This window comes from Cynocephalus volans, chromosome 1 (genome assembly GCF_027409185.1).
Source record: "Cynocephalus volans isolate mCynVol1 chromosome 1, mCynVol1.pri, whole genome shotgun sequence".
Classification (NCBI taxonomy): Eukaryota; Metazoa; Chordata; class Mammalia; order Dermoptera; family Cynocephalidae; genus Cynocephalus; species Cynocephalus volans.
In genome coordinates, this window is record NC_084460.1 from 287,560,598 (window position 1) to 287,584,932 (window position 24,335).

The window sequence follows — 24,335 nt, forward strand, 5'->3', positions numbered from 1 at the left end:
CAAGGATTCCACTAGAGATAAAAACCTCTCTTCCACCCACTTTGTCTTTTCTTGTATCCTCCTCTCTTTACAATTCTTCTTTAAAAAAATTTTCATTCCCTAAGTCATGACCCAACAGGCAATATGTACTTCTTTTACTAAAAGTAAGTGGCTAAAATACTATGATTTCATATAGGAAGCAGGAGAATAACAACGATATCCATGATTATTTGTTCTTTAGTACCATATTAGTGGTTTATGAAGTGAAAATTTTAAAGCAAACCATCAGAAATTAAGAATAAAAACAACAGGATTTTTGTTCTTTTACTTATAATTTTTTTCAGGATATTTGTCAATTACAAATGTTTTATGCTTTTTTTTTCCCCCCAGGGAAATAAAGGTAAATAGCCATGAAGAATAAATGCTACAGTTATCTCAAAAATATTTAGTTTTACTTTTATGCGATTCTCCTTTTCAGTCTGTAACTTCAGAGGTCCCAAAACCAAACTACTAACTAATCTAAATATGTGAATATGGAAGACACAAATATTTTTGCATTTTCAGCACTCTTATCACAACTAAATCCCAAAGGAAAGTCTATAAAAAAATCTAAGATGGAAACTTAAGATTTTAAAAGCCATAGGAGAATATGTGGGAACAGAGAGAGCCCAAACCCTCTGGTATATAAAAACAATGTATAGGAATGGATGAGAGGCTCATGGGCCTCATGAATAATATCATCTTCTGTATTAAGAAAAACACAAAGTGAGGAGACTTAAAATGAAAGGGAAGTAAACTACTCAATTCACTAGAAATATTTAAAATCTTCATCAATGAGACAAAATAAAGGTTTACCACTAAATCCCATCAAAGTAACATCAGTGACAATTAACAACATACACCACCACTTCTTGAAAACTGACATTCATAATCTAATTGCAGGAGAATAAAAAAACTACTGACAATAAGATAAAATAAGGATTTAATTATTTTTCAGTTGATAACACTTACCTTCTGTCTTTCCATTTTTCAACATATGTACAAGCCCAGAATTCTCCATTTCTACTATAGTCTTCATGTGCTTAGAAATGAGTTCCCTCTCAACAACCTTTACAATGGGCTCTTCAGTTGATTTGTCAAGGCAGTGCATCACCCGCTCTATTTCTTCATTAATTCTAGCTTCTACTTTCTTTATATATACTGAAGCACTGTTTTCTGCTAAAAATTTCTGGCTTTCCATCTGCAATTAAGAAGCGTTGATTTTTTTTTAACACAGAATAAAAATGTGTTTCTGTGTTTAACTGGGTTTCTACAGTGTTCATCATAAATTAGCCCAAAAACCTAAGGACTATTAACATTTTATAGAATTTCTCATTGCACAGATTCATATAGTCTGAATTATATCCTTTAAAGCATTTATTCACATACGACTAAACTAACACATTATCAGTAAGCAGTGTTTTTTAAACTTTTCCAATGTACTCCCTATAGCAGAAAAAGTAAATACATGGCCAGTGACAGTCAAAAGTACAGACAGAACCATCTGACCTCAAATGAGAGTGAGAAATTCCTTGATTTGTTTTAATGTAAAATTATAACTAGAAAGATTCATCATGTTTACCATAAGTTTTGCTGGCATACTACTGGTTACTAAAGTCTTCCTACAACTCCATTCCCAATCTCATAGTATATATACTAAAGTTTGAGAAACAGAGCATTTAAATAACTATTAATAATGTCTGCTAACACCAGCCTTAAAGAAGTTTCTCTAAATTATAAATGTTACCCCAACTGATTTTAACCTATTTGATAGCAGCATTAACGAATACATTTAAGAACTCTATAATAGAAGACATGAACAAAATTTAATAAATAAATTTCCCACTTTCTTAACAAAAAGTAGCTTTAGGGCCAGCCCGTGGCTCACTTGGGAGAATGTGGTGCTGATAACACCAAGGCCATGGGTTCGGATCCCTGTATAGGGATGGCGGGTCGGCTCACTTGGGGGAGGGAGCGTGGTGCTGACAACACCAAGTCAAGGGTTAGGATCCCCTTACCAGTCATCTTTTTTTTTCTTTTTTTTTAAAGTAGCTTTAATACTTGAAAATAATCAAGTTCCTAAGAAAGAACATTAACAAACTAAATAAAAATCTTGCTGAGACCATTTATCCATTCACTATTAAAAATAGTATGCATATGTATTACACACACATACACATATGTCATTGTAGCATATTCTGGAATCTTAATTTACAAACAATGTATCTACTATTAGTGTATGTGTGTGTGTGTGTGTGTGTATATATATATACACATAGTGTGTGTGTAATAAAGATCAAAGATATTGTTTAAAGTATCTGGAATAGCTGACATATTATTAGAAAATAAAGACTGTTTTCCACATTACAAATTCACGAAGCATGGTCCAGGCTCACCAGTGCGGGCTACAAGGGTCTTCCTGATGGACCACAAACTGATTTGAAAATTTAAAAAACAAAAACAAAAAAAGCACCAAGTCCATTCTTTGTCTCTTTATGGGAACACACCAAAATTCACCAAGTTCCATTTATATATACATCCAATGGTTCTTATGAATGACCTACTAAATTATTAAGAGTTATTATAAATTTGTAGTTCTTTTTTTAAAAAAAGCATATTAGTGGAGTTAAATTAGTATTCTACTAAGACACCTGTTTTGGCAATACTACAAAACTACTTCAAATCACTCAGACAGTTGCAGTTTTCAGGAAGGATGCCTGATTATCATTAGCTTATAAATACTGTCTTACATTAGTCTGTACTAAGTTAGTGTTATTACCATCATTTCATTACAAATTAGTAGTTGTTCATCTTCCCTTTTAGCAATTTAGTTGATTTGGGGTTGTATATATTGCTCCAAATTTGTAACAATAGTACTTATTGGCCTATACTTTCCTAATCAACAAAACTTTAAGGTAAATATGCACTATTAATCATGCATATCCATGTTTTTTGTACTAGTAATTTATATTACTAAAAGTCCGTACAGTGAGACTTCATTGGTGACATGCTGCCTGTGAATTTATGGTACTTAGATAACTTGTAACATATAAGTATAATAAAATGTTAAGGGTATTTTTAAACTTTATGTTTTATAACATACAATAAAAAAAAAAATGTGTGTAAGTTCAAACTCCTCTATTTGCTATCAATGAGTTCCTTCACTGCAATGTGAGAATGTGGGGTAGGTGTACTGAAGGGTATTTTTTGCACCCTCCCCCCTGCAATGGACCTCCATCAAAAAGGTTAAAATGTTCAAATTAGTAATTACATTCAATAACGTTAAGAACATCCTAAAAGAGCATTTATTTACATCTTCACTGATTACCTGAAAAAATTCTGCAGACATTTCCAAAAAAGGAGCCTCAAAATCTTCTTCATAGACTGATCTTCCTTCAAGACCTAAAATCATTAACATCTGGCAAGCATTTCGTATTGCGCCTCTGTCAAAAGAAATTAAATCACTTGATAATTAAATTACATTGAAGATACATGCAAAAAATGCAAAGTAGGTAGAAATACCTTTAAAACATTTAACTTTTATCAAAGTAACCAATCTCCAGTTAGCAACTCGTTTACAACGTAAGAATTGAGAGTAATTTTAATTGGAAAGCATATCTTGACTGCACAACTATTTATCTCAGTTGTTCTTACTCTATTATAAAGTTTTTTTTTACAGAAAATATTTAAGATGTCTAAATATTTCTATGTATTTATAAACACAAAGAGGCTATTTATCTGGAAGCAGGGAGGAGGGAAGGTAGAAGAGGGAAGAAGGGATAGAGGAAGGCAGGGAGGGAAAGCAGGGAGGGAGGGAGGATGGCAGGGAGCTAGGTTAGGTTGTACTGCTGGACATGGGTCTAATAACATACAGCTATTCCTAGGCAATATAATTTTTTGCACTATGTAAATTCTGGGCATTCCTAATCAACCTTCAAAGCTGAAATAATAAGAATTTTACAAGTCTTCATCCAACAGCTGCTCTGAAAACAGAGAGGCAGAGAAAGCAATTTTACGTGTTTCAAGCCACTCTAGTGCGGCACCACAAAAATGGCATTCCCATCTTGTTAGGAAAGGGGGGTGGAATATGACTTTGAAGAAGCACAGTAGTTCTTAGTCATTTTAGACTATTTTCAACATTTTTCTTCAAAAACATTAAGAATAAAGGCTAGGCAAAAACTCTTAAAGAAAAAGACCAAGAGAAGAAATATAAATGTTATTACACACACATGTGCCAGCATGAAAAATTCTAGGTAACTTAGTTAACTATGGTATAAGGTTTTTGAAGATTTTCACAATGTGCTAGACATTCAAACTTTACTTTAATAAAACTGTGACAGTGAATCACTTCTCAAGATATAACCACTAAAACCAAAACCTCAAGAATAAACAGATAAATTTTACCTGTCTACAACTTCTCCTTTCCGCTCTCTTGCAATCATATCCAGTAGAGTTTGCCGTAGATGATCCCTAATACACCCATAACGTACAACTTGATCTCGAAAAATAATTAATCCCAAATTGTAGACATTCTCCACATTATTTTGTTGTACATATACACGGTCCTGCAGTTAAAACAAGATCATATAAACATGGATACAATTCTTGCAAATATAAAAATAACTATTGCGAGCTACAATAACAAAGAAAATAAAATTCCAAAAGCAGTTATTTTTCAGGTGAGAAACACTTCAAACTATCTTAAGCAGCATGGAATTTTCCAGTACCTCCCAAGTTATTTAAAAGTAAGTCTTTATAATTACAATGGTTACTGAAACAAATAAGGGCTATTGACGGTGCCCATTAACCCTAAGAAAAAGAGAAAAAGGCAAGTAGCACACCTAGGGAAAGGAAAGTAGGCAGAAAGCAGAGGGAAAAAAGGAAGCAGCAAGGTAGGTAGATCACACTAGTACAGTACTTTTTCCCTAAAGCTATACCATGCCAAACAAAGTTTTTTCTTAAATTCTGAAGGTGAAGATCACATTCTTTGAGAGCTAAATGACATACAGATCTACATGACTTAAGGTGATTGTTACTCGTAAATATTAACAGGCTCTAATGCATATAATAGAGCAGCACTAAATATTATATAATTAAAACACCTGTAGTTATTACTGTCACTTCAAACAGATTACTTACTGGTAATCATCTCACTTGCAAATTCTTAACCAACCATAGGTCACTTTAAAGAGCACAAATAATCTAGAATTACTGGCTACTAGAAGTCCTATTTTGTGCACTATTTGAAAATCCATATTTACACTAAAACACACTGAAATGAAAAGACTGTGTTTGATTCACAAAAGAATAAACAATATAATTCCCTTCTGTTCTTAACAAGGATCCCTTTGAGATCTGGTAGCTCTACGAACCTCCTAAGCTTACGAATTTATTGTATCTGCAACTAAGTACTTTGGAAAAAGAATCCACAGCTTTCACCAGACTCTCAAAGGTATTTGTAGTTTAAAAAAAAAAAAAAAGTTAAGAAGCACTACAAACTGATCTTTGAACTTTTTGAAACTCTGCATAATATATAAACTTAAATCACCACAAGCAACACCAAACAGACTATAAGGTGAAAATGAACAGAGCTCTACCATACTAACAATGTATCAAACTTTAAATTCTCTGTGTGTAGCCCTGGTTTTCTTCCTCCAATTTTCTCTTTTCATTCATTTTATACAAAGGCACACACATAATAGCCACAAGGAAAGCCACTCTTTTATTAGCATCTTCAGTGCTTGTATTTCTACATTCTACATAATCTAAGCACAAATTCACATTTTTCAAATTGTGACATCAAGTTTAGGGAGTTCAAAATTCTCATTGATGACTTCTCCAATAAGTCAGTCCCTGGACTTTACACTTCCACCTACAAGATCTTAAATTCTAAGTTTTCCTCTGACCACATCCCTCCTTTCTTTTGATGATTCCCGTTCTACCTGAACCTCCTCTTTGCTTTCATTGTGACCTCCAGGCCCAACCCTTTCCTACTGCCAGCCTGTTTTTGTCTTATATTTCAGCATAAGACAAGATGCATGAAATACAAATTGGCATAAATCTAGTAATTTAAAAAGAAATGAGAATCCTTTTTATTATGAACATAATCACTCTTATTTTTGCTTAAATAAACTATTTTATAAATTTGATTTTTAAAGTTCTGAATATAAACTTCTGTGGTATAGAAAAACACCATATATGTGAGAATCTCTCTTACCCAATGTGATCAATACCAGTATCTGGCTGATTAACTAAAGGCAGTTGTAAAATAGTGAAACTATTAAGCATACACCTGCATCTTAAACATTTTAATGTAAAACATATAAACGCTCATTCAGATATTAAAACTTTCTTTGAATGTGACTTCTGTGATTGAAGTTTAACACTGTCTTTCTTACATATACTCACATATAATAAACTGTCTAACATTTCTAGTCTCACTTTCATTAATGTGGAGAATGAACTAGAGACATTCGTGAAGTGATCTGAATGGAAAATCCTTCTAGATTTTTACCACTCCAATGTTTTAAATTACCACACTTAATCTGAACCAATATGTAGCCATTAGTTTTAATCAAGTCTTTCCAAAGCATTCAACCTAGTTTACCAAAGAAAATTGTTTTTCACACCACTTTATCAATTTACAAAATCTTAAATTATGTAATAATAACAAGAAGTACAACTGGCATAAGCAGATTTGAAAACAAATACAACTGACTTTCGGTAAGGGCAAAGCTCAATTGCTAAAAGCAGAATAGAGAAAATTATACTGGAAAGTAGCCTAATAGCCATGAGAGAACTTTGTTATCGGCAGGATGTTTTACGGCTAGAATAGAAAGCACTGATAATTCTGGCAAGTCCTTTAAGTTTCAACTGTACAAGCCTATGTGACATTAAGCAAATTTCAAAGGGGGGAAAAAAAGTGTGTATGTATACGTGTATGTGTGTGTGTGTGTAAAATGAGCAAGTTTAATACGTGTGTATGTATACGTGTGTGTGTGTGTGTGTGTGTGTGTGTGTGTGTGTAAAATGAGCAAGTTTAACATATGTCTGCTAAGACGATTAATCCCTTTCTTAAGAAACCAAATACCAAATGTTCTTAATTTAGGCTATGAGAATTGTCAAATAATTATTAGGTCATATTACATTGTTTTTGGTGAAAAGGCATTATGTACAAGAATTACAGAACCAAACGTGTATATAATGTAACCTTCAAAGAAAACTAGAGTGTTAGAGTGATATTTAACATTTTTAATTTTTGCTATTGCAGTATAATATCTATGCCATAAGATTCACCCATTTTAAGAGTATATAGTTCAATAATTTGTAGATTTCTATAGTTGTGCTACCATTGCCATAATCCAGTTCTAGAATATTTCCATCACCCAAAAAAACCCCGCAAGCCTATTTGCAGTCAGTATCACTCCCATTCCCAGTACCCATGCTTTCTGGGAAGTAGCCTCACAGCATTGTCTCTATACATTTCCTTTTCTGTCTCTATACGTTTCCTTTTCTGGACGTTTCAAATAATATATAACCTTTTGTGCCTGATTTCTTCCACTAAGCATAAAGTTCCTAAGGTTTATCAATGTAACATATATCAGTATTTCATTCTTTTTAGTGCTAAAACAGTACTCTGTTGCATAGATACACAACACTGCTTATCCATTCATCAGCTGATGGATACTTGGGGTTATTCCTATTTTTGTCTATTATGAATAATGTGGCTATGAACATTTGGGTACAATTTTTTTGTGAACATATGCTTTCATTTTTCTTGGGTGAATCCTAGGAGTGAAATTACTGGACCATATAAAAATTACCAAACTGTTTACTGAAGTGGTTATATCAGTTACAGTATATTTATTTTTTATTATTATTTTTATAATTGACATAATTGTACATATTTATGAGGTACAGTGTGATATATTAATACTTGTATACAATGTGTAATGATAAAATAAAGGCAATTAGCATGTCCATCACCATATTTATCATTTCCTTGCATTGGAAACATTCAAAATTCTCTCCTCTAGCTATCTAAAAATATACAATAACTTATTACCTATACTCACCCTACAATGCTACAGAACACTTGAATTATTCCTATCTATAACTTTGTATCCATTTATAAACCTATCCCTATCCCTGCCTTCCCCCTACCCTTCCCAGCCTCTAGTAACCATTATTCTACTCTCTACTTCTGAGATCAACGAGAACATGTGGTATGTCTTTCTGTGCTTGGCTTATTTCAATAACAAAATGTCCCCTGGGATCACCATGTTGCCACAAATAACATGATTTCATTCTGGTTTTTTATGGTTGAATAGTGTTCCACTGTGTGTGTGTATTATATGTCACATTTTCATCATGCATTCATCTGTTGATGGACACAGGGTGATTCCATATTGTGGCTATTGGTAACAGTGCTGCAATAAACATGGAAGTGCACATATCTCTTTGACATAGTGATTTCCTTTTCTTTGGATATATATCCAGTAATAGCATTGCTGGATCATATGATAATTCTATTTGTAGTTTTGGAGGACCCTCCACCCACTTTTTCATAATGGCTACACTCATTTACATTCCCACCAATAGTACATAAGAGTTCCCCCTTTCTCTGCATCCTCACAAGCATTCATTATTTTTTGTCTTTTTGATAATAGTCGTTCTAAGGTGAAATGACATCAGGAAATGTGCATTTCCCTGATGATAAGTGATATCAAGCATTTCTTCTCATACTTGTAGGCCCATTTATATTGTCCTCTTTTGAGAAATGTCTATTCTAATCAATCATTTGCCCATTTTTAACAGGATTACTTGGGTTTTCTTTCTTTTTTTTTTCTTTTCTTTTTCTTTCTTTCTTTTTTTTTACTGTCGAGTTGAGTTCCTTGCATATTCTGGATAGTAATCCCTTGTTGAATGCATAGTTTGCAAATATTTTCTCCCATTCTGCAGGTTGTCTCTTTATTCTGTTGACTGCTTCCCTTCCTATGCAAAGATTTTTAGTTTGATATAATCTCATTTGTCTATTTTTGCTTTTGTTACTTGTGCTTTTGAGGTCTTATCCATAAAATCTCTGCCCAGACCAATGTCCTGAAGCATTTCCTCATCTCACGTTTAAGTCTTTAATCTACTTTGAGTTGATTTTTGTATATGGTGAGAGACAGGGTTCTAGTTTCATTCTGCATATAGATATCCAGTTTTCTCAGCACCATTTACTGAAGAGACAGGCCTTTCCCCAATGTATGTTCTTGGTGCCTTTGTCGAAAATCAGTTGGCAGTAAATATGTGGATTTATTTCCGAGTTCTCTGTTCTGTTCCATTGGTCTATGTGTCTGTTTTTATGCCAGTACCATGCTCTTTTGGTCTGAAGTATATTCTGGTGTCAGGTAGTGTGATATCTCCAACTTTGTTCTTTTTGCTCAGGATTGCTTTGGCTATTCGGGGTTTTTTGTGGTTCCATATAATTTTAGGTCTGAGGATTAAGGATTTTTTCTATTTCTGTAGAAAATGTCATTGGTATTCTGATAGGGATTACACTGAATTTGGGTAGTATAAACATGGAAATTGTAATATTATTGGTAAGAACACTAAATGTGGAGTTAGATTAACTGGCAGTGTGAACAGTTATTTTACTGGCAGTGTCAACTTGAGTAAGTCATTTATTCATTCTGGCCCTCAGTAAAACAAAGGGCTGATAAAAATAATCTCTAAAACTTTAATACGATGTCCTATAAAGCTTAATCTTCAGTCCAAAAATTAACTAATACAGGGTATCAAGATACATTTCACTACTACTTCTTCCCTTTCTATTTGTTATCAGTCTCCCCCAGCCTGGGTTTTCCTCTTCCCATTCCCAAGCACAGTGATCCTATCACTACTGAAGGAGGTCAATCTATAACCTTGGCCTTCATAATGTTTCCTATGTCAAATGTTTCCTATGTCAAGCCCTCTGTCAAAAAGGCAGAAAGGAAACAGGCACAGCTGATGAATTCCTCAGGTATGCTGTGTACTGGAGGAAAGGATGCTTCAGTAAATGAAGCCGGGCACGATGAGAACACAGTCGGAGGGTGTGTGCAGAACACAGAACATTTATATCCACAGAACAAGGGAAATACAGATAATGTAGTATAAGAGCTAAACCCTTGTCTTTCAACTTGAGACTGTCAAGGTGTGTATAATGATTATAATTAAATGACATATAATATTAAGAACTGTTAACCCTGAAATTTGATTACAGATAAAGAGAGCTAATAAATGGAGAAGGGAAAACCCAGAAACCTAAGTGCGATTATATAAAATTAGCAATATTAGTCATTTATATTACATGTTTGATATGTATGATTAATTACCATCAACTAAAATGGCTATGCATACATAACCCGAGTGTTAATGTGTTAAAAGAAATGCATGCACACATTCACAGTACCTGTACATAATATATATTAAAATGTTTGCTGATTGAGCTTGCTAAATCTTCTGTCTATTGTTTATTAGCATTATCAGAAGGAATTCAGCCTGTAGGTATATAACAGCATTTTATTCATAACAGATTCTAATAGGAATCTCTCCTCATTAAAAAACAAAGTAGCTGATTTAATGTAATATAATATTGAAGTAGTTCTAATGTTCTAATCATTAAAATCACTGAGAGGTTTTTATTTTTGTATACCTTTCCATGATTTTTTTTTTTTTTTTTGAAAAAAGACTTTTTTGAAAATTCCAGTTCTAGTTAACCTCTAACTACCTAAAAGAATGCAATCTCAAAGTATGGACAAGATTAATAAAATCATCCAGAAAAACAGAAAAAATATTAAAAGACTAACTTTAAAATATTTTAATCACAGGCTTTCACCAAAGTGTAGTTGGTATGAGTTCAACATTAGTCACCTATCTATGGAAGAGAGCTCAGCAGAGACAGAAAGTTGGCAGCTGTATCTAATTTGCCTTTTTAAAAGCCAAAATAAAGATATTTTAAATATAAAATGTTCTGAAAAACATGTTTGAAAGCCTAATGTGAGTCAAACATTATATTTACATAAAAGGATGTGAGTTTGATCACCACAGAGATAAACCACATTTTAAATCTCTACTTATAGTTCTCTCTCAGTGGTTGCTATTCCTAGGCCAAGCAAAGCCTGCAATGGGCAAGCAACTTCACATGACCTGGGGTGAGAGAGAAAAACCAATGATGGAACCATCTCATGTCCTTCTTTTCAGAGAGCGGGGTAGAAGTCAGACTGCTTCTGCATCTGACTTCATCCATACAGTTAACTTCATCCATACAGTTAAACTAACTTATAAGCCTTATAAGCACTTCGTCTGTAACACAACATCTTATAATGCTATACCATTTATTTCTACTTCTAGTCTTCAAAGAATAGCTTTTTAAGACCAACTTCCCTGCCATGAACAACTACAAAGAAAAACATCAACTAGGACAGGCAGGTCTCTAGGAGTTGGGTTGAAGAGATAAGAGTCTGTCCTTCTTTGCTACATGAAAATGGAACCTCAACCAAGTGAACTCCATGTAAAACTCCTTCTGTAAATGCCTACTCAAGACTTAGGGCTCTTTGCATTACCAGGGGACAAGAAGATACCAGCAAACAAAGTGCTTGGCCCTATAGGGCCCATGGATATTACTACTTCCACCACCTTGGCAAAGATTTGTCCTTCCCCCTTATCTGATAGCTCAAAGCCCACCAAGGTATCTATATAGTTAACTAATATACAAAAGTTCAAATCAGCATTCAAAAGTATGCTCAGAGGTGTCAAGACATACTATGCAAAAATAGTTCCTATGAAAGCTCAAAATATGCAAAAACAAGGAGTGCCTTTTTAAGTGAGCTAAACAGCTTCATTATTCAGGGGATGATATTAAAAACAAATCAAAATAAAAATGAATTTGAAAATGCAGTTCAAAATATAATAACTCTTATTACTTAATTTACCTTCAAGAAAAGGTTCGATAAATATTTTCAACAGTCATTATACTATAGAAAAGCAAACCAGGATAAATTGATTCTGGGCACAGTAAAGTAATCAGTGGCAGGCCCAAGGAAAGAAACAACTTCCAAGTTTTTTCAGTTATCACTCATATCTAGTGTTTCATTTTGAACAATGTTTGCTTGCAAGATTAGGCAGATCTTTAGGAAGCAAATTCTAAAACCAACCTTTGGGTCACATTTAACTCTGAAACTTAGTACCACAAATATAAATATAACAGCCCTTTGATTCAATTACAAAGTTTAAGGTAGCTCTTTATAAAATTTTGGCTTTAAAGTCCAGTAGTTTAGTTCTTTTAACAATACCACTAATGAACCAAGGGTAGGTCATGTATTAGTACTCATTCATCTACACTTCGCGGCCTGGTCCTACTTATGGCCAGTGGTAGCTATTTAGTTAGGCAAAGATCACCGTTAGAAATGTACTGAAAGTCATGCTGTCAAATTGGTTAATCAAACTCTTAAATAATTCTTCTTTCAGTTTCTTGTCTTCACAATAAGAGTATCTATAATTGTGTTTTTGTTTTTAAAAAGAGGATACTAAAAGAACGTAAACAAGGGCAAAAATCTTTACAAATATTAAATATTTATCCTGCTAGTAAATTAAAGATAAACCCTAACAAGTTAAACTCATATTTTTTTTTAAAAAAGCCAATAACTCTATAGTAAGTCTGTTAGAACATGTTTGAACCTGCCTTTTCAAGCTTAATCTTCTATGTAGGTAATCATCTATCAACAAGTAATAAATTAAAGTGCTTTAAAGCAGGATTCACTTTCAAACCATGGAATAAATACAGGTTAAGAAGGCTTAACACAATGAGGAAAGAAAAATGGAAAAGGGGGGGGGGAAGAAAGTCTAAATAGATCAAAGTATTTTCAATGCTAGTAGTACCTAATTTCACTTCTAAAAGGGCGCTGGTAAGATATGAAATACTAAATTGCATGAATAGATTAACATTTCTGAATTTAACAATATTACTGCTAAATTCAGTAGAAAAACACAGGATATGGTGTCAAAAATCAAGTGTGAAGACTTACTTAACCACGACTTTAAGCTCAGAGTCATAGGCTCCACCATTTTAAAATGTACTCAAAAGCTCTCTCTCTCAGGGCTATGAAAGGTTTAAACGAAACGAATGTAGCTGTAAAAAATTCTATTTAAAAAATAATTTCCATTTAAAATTGTCTACCAAGATATTAGACAAATCAAAACCCTAAGCCATGTTTCTCTAAAGTTCGTAAATTGCACTAAATCATAAAATAAAAAGCACTGTTCTCTACTACAAAATTTAATAATCTAAGAATGGGAGAAAAAAAAATTGGGAAATAGTCCCTATTAAAACCATAAGAGTATTCGCCCTTAACGTCTTGGAGCAATGAACTTATAAGACGGTATTTTAGGAAAGAAGGCCTATACTTGAGAAGGGATATAATTCAGTGGTTAAGAGCACTGATTCAAGAACCAGACAGCCTCTGCTTCAATCCTGTCTCTGCCATTTACTAGATGTGGCTTTAATATTCGTGTCTGAGTTTCTATAAAATAATAACTACCTCAAAATGCTATTCCATGTATTTCCACTTCTAATGTTGAAAGAAAAGCTTTTGTAAGACAACTCCCCTGGCAAGAACAACTATAAAACCAGATAAAAATAAAAAGCTACCACCTCACACCCTATAGGATAGTTACTATCAACAAAACAGAAAACAATAGGTATTGGTAAAGATGTAGAGAAATTGGAACCCTTGTGCATTGTTGGTGGGAACATAAGATGGTGCAGCCACTGTGGAAAACAATATGTCAGTTCCTCAACAATTAAAAATAGAATTACCATATGATCTAACAATTCTACTTCTGGGTATATACTCAAAAAAATGAAAGCAGGATCTTGGAGAGGTATTTTGTACACACCAGTGTCCATTGGCAGTAGTATTCTTCACAATAACCAAAAAGTAGAAACAACCCAAGTGTCCACTGATGAATGAACAGATAAACAAAATGTGGTTTACACATACAACAGAATATTATTCAGCCATAAAAAGAAAGGAAATTCTAACATATACCATAACATAGATGAGTCTTAAGTACATTAAATGAAATAAACCAACCAAAGGACAAATACTGTATGATTCCACTTATATGAGATACTCAGAGCAGTCAAATTCACAGAGACAGAAAGTAGAATAGTGGCTGGCAGATGCAAGGCGGAGGGGAAAATGTTAAGTTATTGTTTAATGGGTACAGAGTTTCAGCTTTGTAAGATAAAGAGTTCTCAAGACGGATGGTGGTGATGGTTGCAGAACAATGTGAGTTAATACTACTGAACCATACACTTTAAAAATGATTACAACAGTAAACTTTATGTTATGTGTATTATACCACAATTTAAAAAACAAAACAAAAAAACTGCAGTTTGTTTAAAAGCATGGAAGAGCTACAAAGGCAACCTGGACTTGTAGGGTCAAGATTCTGGACAAAAGGCAAGTAAACCAAGAGGAGCCCCACATTAGCCTCCACTCGTTCACCTAGGTCATCTGCTATATTTCCAAGAGGCCAGGCAGAAAGTTACAGGCGGGGCTGACTACCCAACAGCTGAAACTTGAGGCTAAGGTTCCAAGAGGACAGAAATAAAGAAAACCAGAAATTCTGCAAGCAATTTTCCATTGAAATATTTAATGATACATCACCTAAGCAAGGGATGAGACACCAAAAAGCCAAACAGAAAGCAGTAGGCTAAAGAGCTAAACGAAGGCAACTGGCAGACTTGCAGCGCTGAAAAGACAAAAGTTAGAATTCAAGGCACAGGAATGTGGAAACTAAACTGGTAAACACCTCAGGCTTTCAGCTGAGACCCCAGAAAGTCTATGCCCTGTGAGTATACATTGTTATCTCTAAAGTAACCACTAAAATAATAATAAAAGAATATAATGAGCTAATGGGGAGAAGTACAGAATAATAAAAAATACATATCTAAAAGAAGGCAAAAAAGGCTGAGAAAAGCAGTGAAGAACAGATAAGACAAAGTAAAAAATAGGAGGATGGTAAATTTAAACTCAAATGTATCAATTACATTAATTGTAAATGAGCTAGATAGATGCTTCAATTTAGAAACAAAGATTGTCAAATGTTGTTATAAAGCATGTTGATGTATGGTACAAGTAACACACTTTAAATATAAGGATACAGAAAGGTTGAAAGAAAATGATGGGAAGAAACCCGCCAAAGAAAGTTTATAGTAAGGACAGACAAAGCAAACTTTAAGGCAAGAAGTATTACTGGAGAGAAAAAGAGATTTCATAAAAATAAAATAGTCAATTCAACAGGAAGATAAAATAATCCTAAATTTATAATCACTTTGTAACAAAATCTCAAAATATATATAAACTAAAGGGGAAAACAGACAAATCCACAAGCCAACCTGAAGATTTTAGCATTTCTCAATAGCTGACAGGACAAGCAAACCAACAAAAATAATTCAGTAAGGATGTGGAAGATTTAAACAACATGGTTAATGGATTCAACCAAACTGTTATTTGTACAACACTTCATCTAACAATTTTAGGTTGAAAAACTGAAATTAATTGAAATTAGAAACTTCTCTTCATCAGACACCACTGAAAAGGCAAGCCCAGAAAAGACATGAGCATGCAATACATGTATCTATCTGACAAAGGACTTTTATCCAGAATATATGAAGAATCCCACAAGTTACTAAGAAAAAGACAGATAACCTACCTTTCTTAAAAAATGGGCAAAACTCTTATGCACTTTTATATATCAACAAAAAACTTTTCAAAAAAATTAGAAAATTTCCAAGTTAGTGTAGGTGTTGTTAGACTATCAAATGAATACAAAAACTGTAATTGTATCTAAGATTTTTAGTGAGTTTCTATGTACTCCGATAATAATAATTTTAAATAACTTCTGATGATAATTGGGAATCTTCAGTCTTAGAAAGTCACTTCTTTAAAAAGAATTTTAATAGAAGATTCAGAATTAAAATGAGAAAAACAGAATACTAAAAATTTCTAATAGATCGCAGATAAAGTCACTGTTCTTAAATTAGGTGTGGGAAACCAGGATTATCTGTGCAATTGGATGTCCACATTGTAAAATTGCCCAGTGAAAGAAAAACTTGGAAAAAGGAACCAGTTACTTAAAATAATGCTGAATAACATATACCCACTCAGTTAATACTTACTAAATGAATTCATCATCATAGCACAAAGGTAAATGTTTGCTCAACCCTGTGTTTATCACAAATTCTATCAAACAGTCAATTAATGTACTTCTCCTGCACTGAGATGGTACAACAAAGTGGTGAAGACCATGGGCCCTGGAATCAAAAGAATTGGATTCAATTCTCTACTCCAGTTATTTATTATAATAACTGTATGATCATGGCAGGTTGATTTTTCCAACCTCAGTTCTTATCTTTCAAACTTCAGTTTCTTCATCTACAAAACTGAGATTACAAATACTCAAGCTGAAGGTCAGGTATTTAAAACATTTAGCACAGTGATACAGTTATGTAATAAATGATATTTACTGTTGCACCAGGAAAGTATTTTCACTTTTTTAAGGAAACACAATAAAAATTTTAATTTTATTGCTTTCCCAAAGTCCTGCTTAAAAACAACAAAAAAGGATATCATGAGGATTAAATTAATTAACATACTTAAAGTGCTTAAATGGTGTCTGGCACTAAGGACTAGCGGGTAGACTCATAGCCAAGGCTATATTAACTCACTTTAAGAGTCCTTAAAGAAATTGTGATCAACTTAATACTAATCTATCCACACCTCCTGTTTTTTTCCTTACCATTCCCCAGAAACAGCTGCTCAGTTTCAGTCTTACAATGGTATAAAACTTTAGAGCTGAAAGGGCTCTAAAATTTAAAATGACCTAACCAACACATCCTTACCAGATCCATAGACAGGTTCAAGCACCCATAAACTCCTTTTTAAACTGCACATTAAAGTATGTATTGTGTGGATGTACAAATGCCTACTTCTATGAGAGATTCCATGAATTTTAACCATTCTACAAAGGATCTATGACTCCTAAAAAGATAAGAACCAGAGCTCTTATCCAATATATTTATTTTACAGATAAGGAAACAAAAGTCTTAGCCAGAGGAGGTCAAATGACTTAAGCCAATTAATGACAAAGCAGGAACTAAAGCTGAGAGTCTCTTAATTCATCATTATTCTTTTCACTACTCCAAACTCCCCACATATTCGGCAGCAGTTCACTTTATGTACAGAAGTTTCATTCCCTTTATTCAACCCGGAAATATGTTCTCTATTTCTCACTACACCACAGCACCTACTTCCTTGTGAAGGGCAAAAACTGCCCCTATACCAAGTAATGTAAACACTGAATACTTGCCTCCCTAAACTTAATGTCATGGACTGCTCAATCATTACTGCTGCACACTCAAAAAATCAGTTCACAGGGCACAGTGATTGAGGTGTTTATGGTCCTATTAATTTGTTTCAAACAGGAACTGAAGAATATTAAATAACAATTTTAAATAACAAGAATAAAGCAATTAACGTATAATAAAAACAAATTAAAACAAAAAAGAAAAAGGAGCTGAGATGGAAGGCAAGGAAGAAACTCTAGTTATCAAGCTCACTCTTCCTAACCTTTACAGTATTTATGATGACATCCTGGTTGTATTTTACATAAGGGCCTAGTACTTAGCTTTTGATCTAACTATAAAAAGATGCCAGGGTATTAAACATTGTCAGTTGTAGATGCAAAAATTAGAGCACAAATGGGGAAAGCTTGTTTTAAACATACCCTTCCTGCAAAAGCAGAGCTGGTAAAAATGTTGAATGGACATGAAACTTAACAGCCCAAGTCACTGGATCCTGTTTCCTTCTAAGATGTCATTTTGAAGGCAGAGGTGTGCCAGGGCAAATCAATCTAGCTGTGCTTTTCCAGAATACAGCTATTTTCAAACTTCTCTAAATGTGTTATCTAGAATACTGTAAAGAAATGCTTTTTGGAGCTAAAAGCATCAAAATCTACAGGAGAAAATAGAGACCCACGAAGTCCATCACCTCCATGTTCTCATCCTATCTTCTGACCTCCAAGGAGGTCACACATAAATCCTCCTTGGCAGCTCCAGGCAAAGAGCTCACAGCATTTCTCTCAACTATGCTCCTTGCTGTGTTATTACATTTGGGAACTACAACATTCATCCTAAAGAGCAATCTGACACACTCCTCACAGATACTTAAATTTTCATCTTCCATTTTATCCTTAAGTCACATACTGATGTGGGCAAACCTTCAACCTCATAATTAGAAAACACCAAGTAACTCTGGCACTGACCTCATCTTTTTCTTCCTGCCTCTCCTACTCTGTTAAACTTAAAAGAAACTGCTCCTCACTCTTCACTGGGTTTCCAGGTCCACTGACCCCTAATACCTAGTATTTCTATTTCCTGGGACCTTATGATTCACTTGCCTCCTTAAACAGCACAGACCCATAATCAACCATTTCAACAATGTTACTTACCATCTTAGAATTCTCCCCATACCCAATATGGGAAATTCTAGCAGTGGGTTTTCCTTATTTTGAACATTCATTCTTCTCTGAGTACCTCTGGAAAAAGCACAGACTCTGCTAACTAATTGTACTATACAAAATCTGTGCTAACACAACTAAATTATCCTCTTAGAACTACAGATAATCCGTTACTTACACCTAGTTGACCTTAGCACAGTGGGTATTCCACATGTTGTCCTTGTATTAGTTTCTTATTGCTGCTATAACAAAGTACCACAAATTTAGAGTTCAAAAAACTGAAACCAGGTCAGTGGACTAATGTCACACAGTGTTGACAGGGCTGGTTTTTCCTGTAGGCTCTGAGGGGGAACCACTTCCTTGCCCTTTTTCAGCTTCTAGAGGCCATCTAAATTCTTTGGCTAGTGGTCATCACTCCAATCTCTGATTCCATCATCACATCACCTTTTCCTCTGACTCCCTCTTGTAATGACCACTGTGATTACATCAGACCCATGGAAGAGCAGAGCATAATCTAGCTGAAGATCCTTAACTTAACCATATCTGCAAAGTTCCTTTTGCCATATAAAGTAATATTCCCAGGTTCCAGAGATTAGTCACGTACATACATGGTGGTGGCAATATTCTGTCTACCACACTCCTCAAGCTCCCAACAACTCTCACGCTTCTGTCACCGTAAACTGATGGTCCACCTTCTACTTTATTAAGGAGACTAAGAGCATCAGAGGAGAATTCCTCAGCTTCTCTCCTCTTCATGAAGTTGTGACACTCTACCTCACCTCTTTATACATCCTTGATGACTTTCCAAATAGCTCAAAGCAGCAGCGACCCTCCTCTCCTGGATTACTCTAATCATACCTTTGAATTTATACCCTCTATGATCTTCTTAAAGGATTACCTGCAATACTACTCTACCTTTGTTGTTTGTGAAAACAACTGGAAATATAGACAAATTCAAGTAAAAATGCAAAAATATCTTTGAAATTCACCATGAAGTTTTATGTAGAAAATTCATCTAACCTTCTACTAATTCTACATTAAGATAGGAAATGATTTTCTATTTCCTTTGATATTAATTCTAATTGTTCAAGAGTAGCCTATAAAATACTATCCATAAACTTAATTTCCATTGATATTGTACATAGTTTAAAGGGAAAAAATGAACAAAACAGTAATAAATACTTACAGATTGTATCCATAATTAAGGCTATCACATAACCTATATTATAATAAACTTCCTTTCTAAAATAGTCAAATCTTTTCCCAATCATTAACCTTTTGAATAATGAAAACTGAAAATTAAACTTATATTAACCAGTCCCAAATTATGTTAAAAGCTGAACATGCAATCATTTATTTAAGACAAGAATGAACTGAAAATAACAAATTTAAATAGAGCAGGGATTACAAACTCTAATGCCTTCAGGGATCAAACAGGTAATGCAAGTCTCAAACATCTGGAAAGGGTGGAGTGGCAGAAACTAAAGTTCACATGTTCCATCAAGAGACATATACACTTTTCTTTCTGAAACACTGAACCTACCAAACAACAAAGTCATGTGGGCCAAATTTTAATCAACAGCTGCCTCCTTGTAACCTGTCATTTCATTTTCAACAGTCAGCGTGTCCCATGGTATCTGTACACAGAGACTCACACGTAACATTTTAGACACAGACACGTTCCTGTTAAAAATAAAAGTCAGCTTAGGTGGGTAAGTGGTAGGTGGGTACACATGAAGCTGCTTCCCTCTCCCCGCTCTGGGTCTGAGATCTAAAATTCCAACAATTAGACACAGTAATCACAGGAAGAAGAAACCTGTACAGGCTCCATGTAGGTAAAACCAGTACATCTGGGGTACATGCCCTATCGAGATAATGTGACCTGAGATGTCTAGGATAAGGGTAAAAATCTTCAAAGATAATAATATAGATGTTGCTAGGAAAACTTTTTTGATTCTTGAAAAATTAAAAGCATTTATTTACCTTGACTGGATACTGGTTACAGAGGTACATATATTTATCAAAAATCATTTTGTACACTTTAGTTTATGTCAATGTATGTAAATTTCATGTTAATTTTAAAACTGAATTTTAACTGCATTTTAATTAAGCCCAGAACACCACACATAAAAAGGCAAAATAAGAGAATGAATGACATGAAAATGAAAATCTTTTATCTTGGAATGTGAAGATTATCAATAATTTCTTTCTGAATCTAAAATAGCATATTTTTAGTAAGCATTTTCAAAAGGCATGGTCTAAGAACATACTATACAATATCTGTATTAATTCATTCAAGATATATGTGAGTGCCTAGTTTGTGCAAGGAGCTGTGCTATGTGGTCAGAGACACAATGATGACACAGACACTGTCCCCATCCTCACAGAGTTCAGTCTAGTGGAGAAACCACACACTAACCAGTTACTAATAATAATTGTGACAAATGCTGCAAAGGTATAGTACTAGGTACAATGAAAGCAATTGCAGCCAGTGGGGAATACATGGGTCAGGGATAGCTTACAAAAAATTTAAGCTGAGACTTAAAGGGTGAGCAGGAGCAAGTTACATCAAGAAAGGAAACATTGTAGAAACATTTCTAGACAGAAAATGTGTGAGGACTCCAAGTGAGAGGTAAGGATTTCAGCAGGGAAGTAACATGATCAGATTTGTGCTTTGAAATAATAACTCTGGGAGCAATATGGAAAACAGAACAGAGAAGAGTTCAGTGAATGTTATAAGACTACTTATACCGAATACTCCAAGAGAGAAATGAAGTGGTTAGGTCATGGGTAGTAATATGAGGGTACTTCAAAATGTTTGTAGAAAATCAGAATTAAAAGATTACATAAATCTTTCCATGAACTTTTTGAATACCCTCATAGACAAGAAGGCAGAGAAAAATAGCAGATTCTAGCAACAGATGATGCAGGGAGAGAGAAAGAAGGAACTGACAAGAAGGTTTCTGGTATGAACAATTGTAATGATAGTGATTATGAGCTCATTTGGACAGGCTGAGTTTGACATATGTCTTGGATAATGAAGGGAGCCATCAACTAGACAAATGAATATATGAGTCTGAATCTCAGAGAATGAGGCTAAAGACATAATTCGGGAATCATCTGCACAGACGTACATGAAGCTATAGGAGTGAATGAGGTGAAGAGAGTGTACCATGAGAAAAAAGTCTAGGACTAAGTCCCAAGAATGCCTTTCATTAAAATAGACAGAGGAGGAGGAGGGGCTGATAAGGAATAGTCAAAAGGTAAGAGGCATATAAAGAGAGTGCTCTGTCACAGAAAACATGAACACAACATGTTAAAAGAAGAAAATGGTCAACTGTGTCAAATGCTGCTGAAAAATCAAGGAAAATGAGGATTAGCAGTGATCTTTGCATTCAGAGATGCACATATACCTTGGGCAAAACTGAACAGAACTATTGTGGTAAAAGCTTAACTGGAACACAATCAAAGTGAATGAAAGGTGAAAAAAGGGAGCTAGCAAGTGTCAATATTTGTGACAAGACATTTACCTGTGAATGACAGACGAGAGATCATACAGGTATTCATCAGAAAATTTATTAAAATTTTTTTTGAGGATGAGTGGCTTGAACAGGTCTAATGCTGATTAATAAGATTTGGTAAAAAAAAAAAAAAAAAAAGGCAGAACCCGAAAATACTTAAGATTCCTGGCAAGATAGAAGGGGATGTGATTTATAGCATAAGTGGAGAACTGGCCTTTGACAGGAGAGGAGATACCACCCTCCATCAAAACAGGAAGGAAAAAGAAAAACACAAAAGGGAAGAAAACACAGGTAAAGTTTTAGATTTAGCAGCAAGAAAGAACATAGTTCCTATCTGATGCTTTCTCTTTCCTCTGAGAGGTAGGTCATTTACTAAGAGTGTGGAGACCAGAGGGAGAGCTGGAGGTTTGAAGTGAAATAACTGGTGGAATGAGCTTACTAGAGAAAAAGAGTGAAGCTGCTGGGCAGTGAGGTGGATTGAATGGAGGTCTGTGACCACAGACAGACAAGTAGTGGCACTGATGTACCCTGTGTGAAGTTTCCTCCAGCAGAGACACAGGAAAGGTAAGTCACCAGGTTTATCCAGCATTGTGGTACTATCAGATGGGGTTTGACAAAAAGATGACGTGATAAGAAATATCGATACTGGTTAATTTTTACTGAGTGTGTTACTATGGGCCACGCCCTATAAGTGCTTTACATGTTCATTTAAGCCTCACAGCTACCCTACCCAATTAGTACAATATTATTTTCATTTTATAAATGAGGAAGCTGAGGCATGAACTAATTAATTTCTTGACTATGGTGACATAAGAGGTAGAGGCAGGCTTCAAGGTTTGAGATTCCACTGCAAGAAAAAAAAAAGGAACTGAAAACAAATTTTTAAAATAACGTGTGTGTGTGTGTGTGTGTGTGTGTGTGTGTGCGCGCGCGCGCGCGCGCGCGAAATTTTAAAATACTTCTTTTGTCAATATAGCAATGGACCATGAAATTACATATGATTTTCTATCTTAGTGTTAGATAATGGGTACGGAATTTAAATACTCACCAAGACCAGCAGCAAGCTAACTTATTGCACATTTACTTGCCAAACATTATATGTTTCCACATGCAATCTCATTCACTCCCAAAATGATAATACAAGGTGAATCTATAAGCTCGTGAGGAAAATGAGGCTCAGAAAAGCTAAATAATTTGTTACACCTTTTATCAAATCCCTGAAAAATGAAGTGACCTTTCCCTGACCCCTTTGCCACTAAGTTCTTACAAAACCAGGGGTAACAGGCCTGACTGAATTCACTCAGCAGAACAAAAAACTTTACAGCTGTTTGTTCTCACTGGAAATTCTTTCTAAACATTGCTTTATTCTGTTAAGTAAAAAGAAACTAGGACAAGTTCTCATCTCTGCATTGCAACTAAAAAACAAAAGTAAAGAAACTGAAAAAAAAAATTGAACAGAGTAAAACTTTGGAAGAAAATCATTATGGCCAATTCCCAAACATAAGCACTGAAAAAATAAGTCATCAGATTTTTTAATTTTATAGTGACACAATAATTAAGCTTGATGAATCTAGCTTAATTCTATGATACTGAATTTTAAAAAATAAACACAGTTAAATCTTAGCTCAGGTCAATGTTTTCTAAATTGTCTTGCTGAACAGGATTTTTTTTGACTGATAAAAACAAGAACAGCAATAATAGGTCAAAAATTGAATACACTGATATATCTGAAGAGCCGAATATCCTTAAAAAAGACTGGCAGCAATCATACATTACAAGGATTTACTATTTGGAGTAACAAATGGCAGCTATTAAAAGATAATTATTAGGAAAATATTTGTATTAATATGACATACTCTGTCAATGAAGATATAAGGACTTAGGTTTTAAAAGACTGTAAGAGAATATTTAGCTTCTGTCTCTCATGTCATTTAACCACCATTACTTAAGGAGAGATGTTAAGTAATAAGACTTTTCAATATTTCACATTTTGAAGCATAAGTGCTAAATATTTTTAAAAAATTAAATCATTTCCTTTCATTTTTCCATTCTAATTTTGCAGTTTGAACAAATAAAAGGTTATTCACATGGACTGATGTTGGCCATCACAAAGGAAATACTGTTTGTTTAAAAAATAAAAACAAATACCACCTTCCATACTGAGGTGTAACATCCAACTAAATTTGACAGAAAGTCACTTTGTTTTAAAATGCTTAACTTCTTAAAGGAAAAGAAAACAAAAAAGCT

General features: G+C 34.2%; 1 protein-coding gene across 1 annotated transcript in view; it reads right to left on the reverse strand.

Moving 5' to 3' along the window:
* Positions 1 to 24,335, reverse strand: part of CUL3 (cullin 3) — a 95,651-nt gene that overhangs the window by 31,311 nt on the left and 40,005 nt on the right. The window contains exons 4-6 of the mRNA XM_063096059.1: positions 4,423 to 4,583; positions 3,347 to 3,461; positions 991 to 1,219 (exon numbers count right to left, since the gene is read on the reverse strand). Coding sequence (XP_062952129.1) covers positions 991 to 1,219; positions 3,347 to 3,461; positions 4,423 to 4,583 — 505 coding nt within the window. The remainder of the gene's footprint in view (positions 1 to 990; positions 1,220 to 3,346; positions 3,462 to 4,422; positions 4,584 to 24,335) is intronic.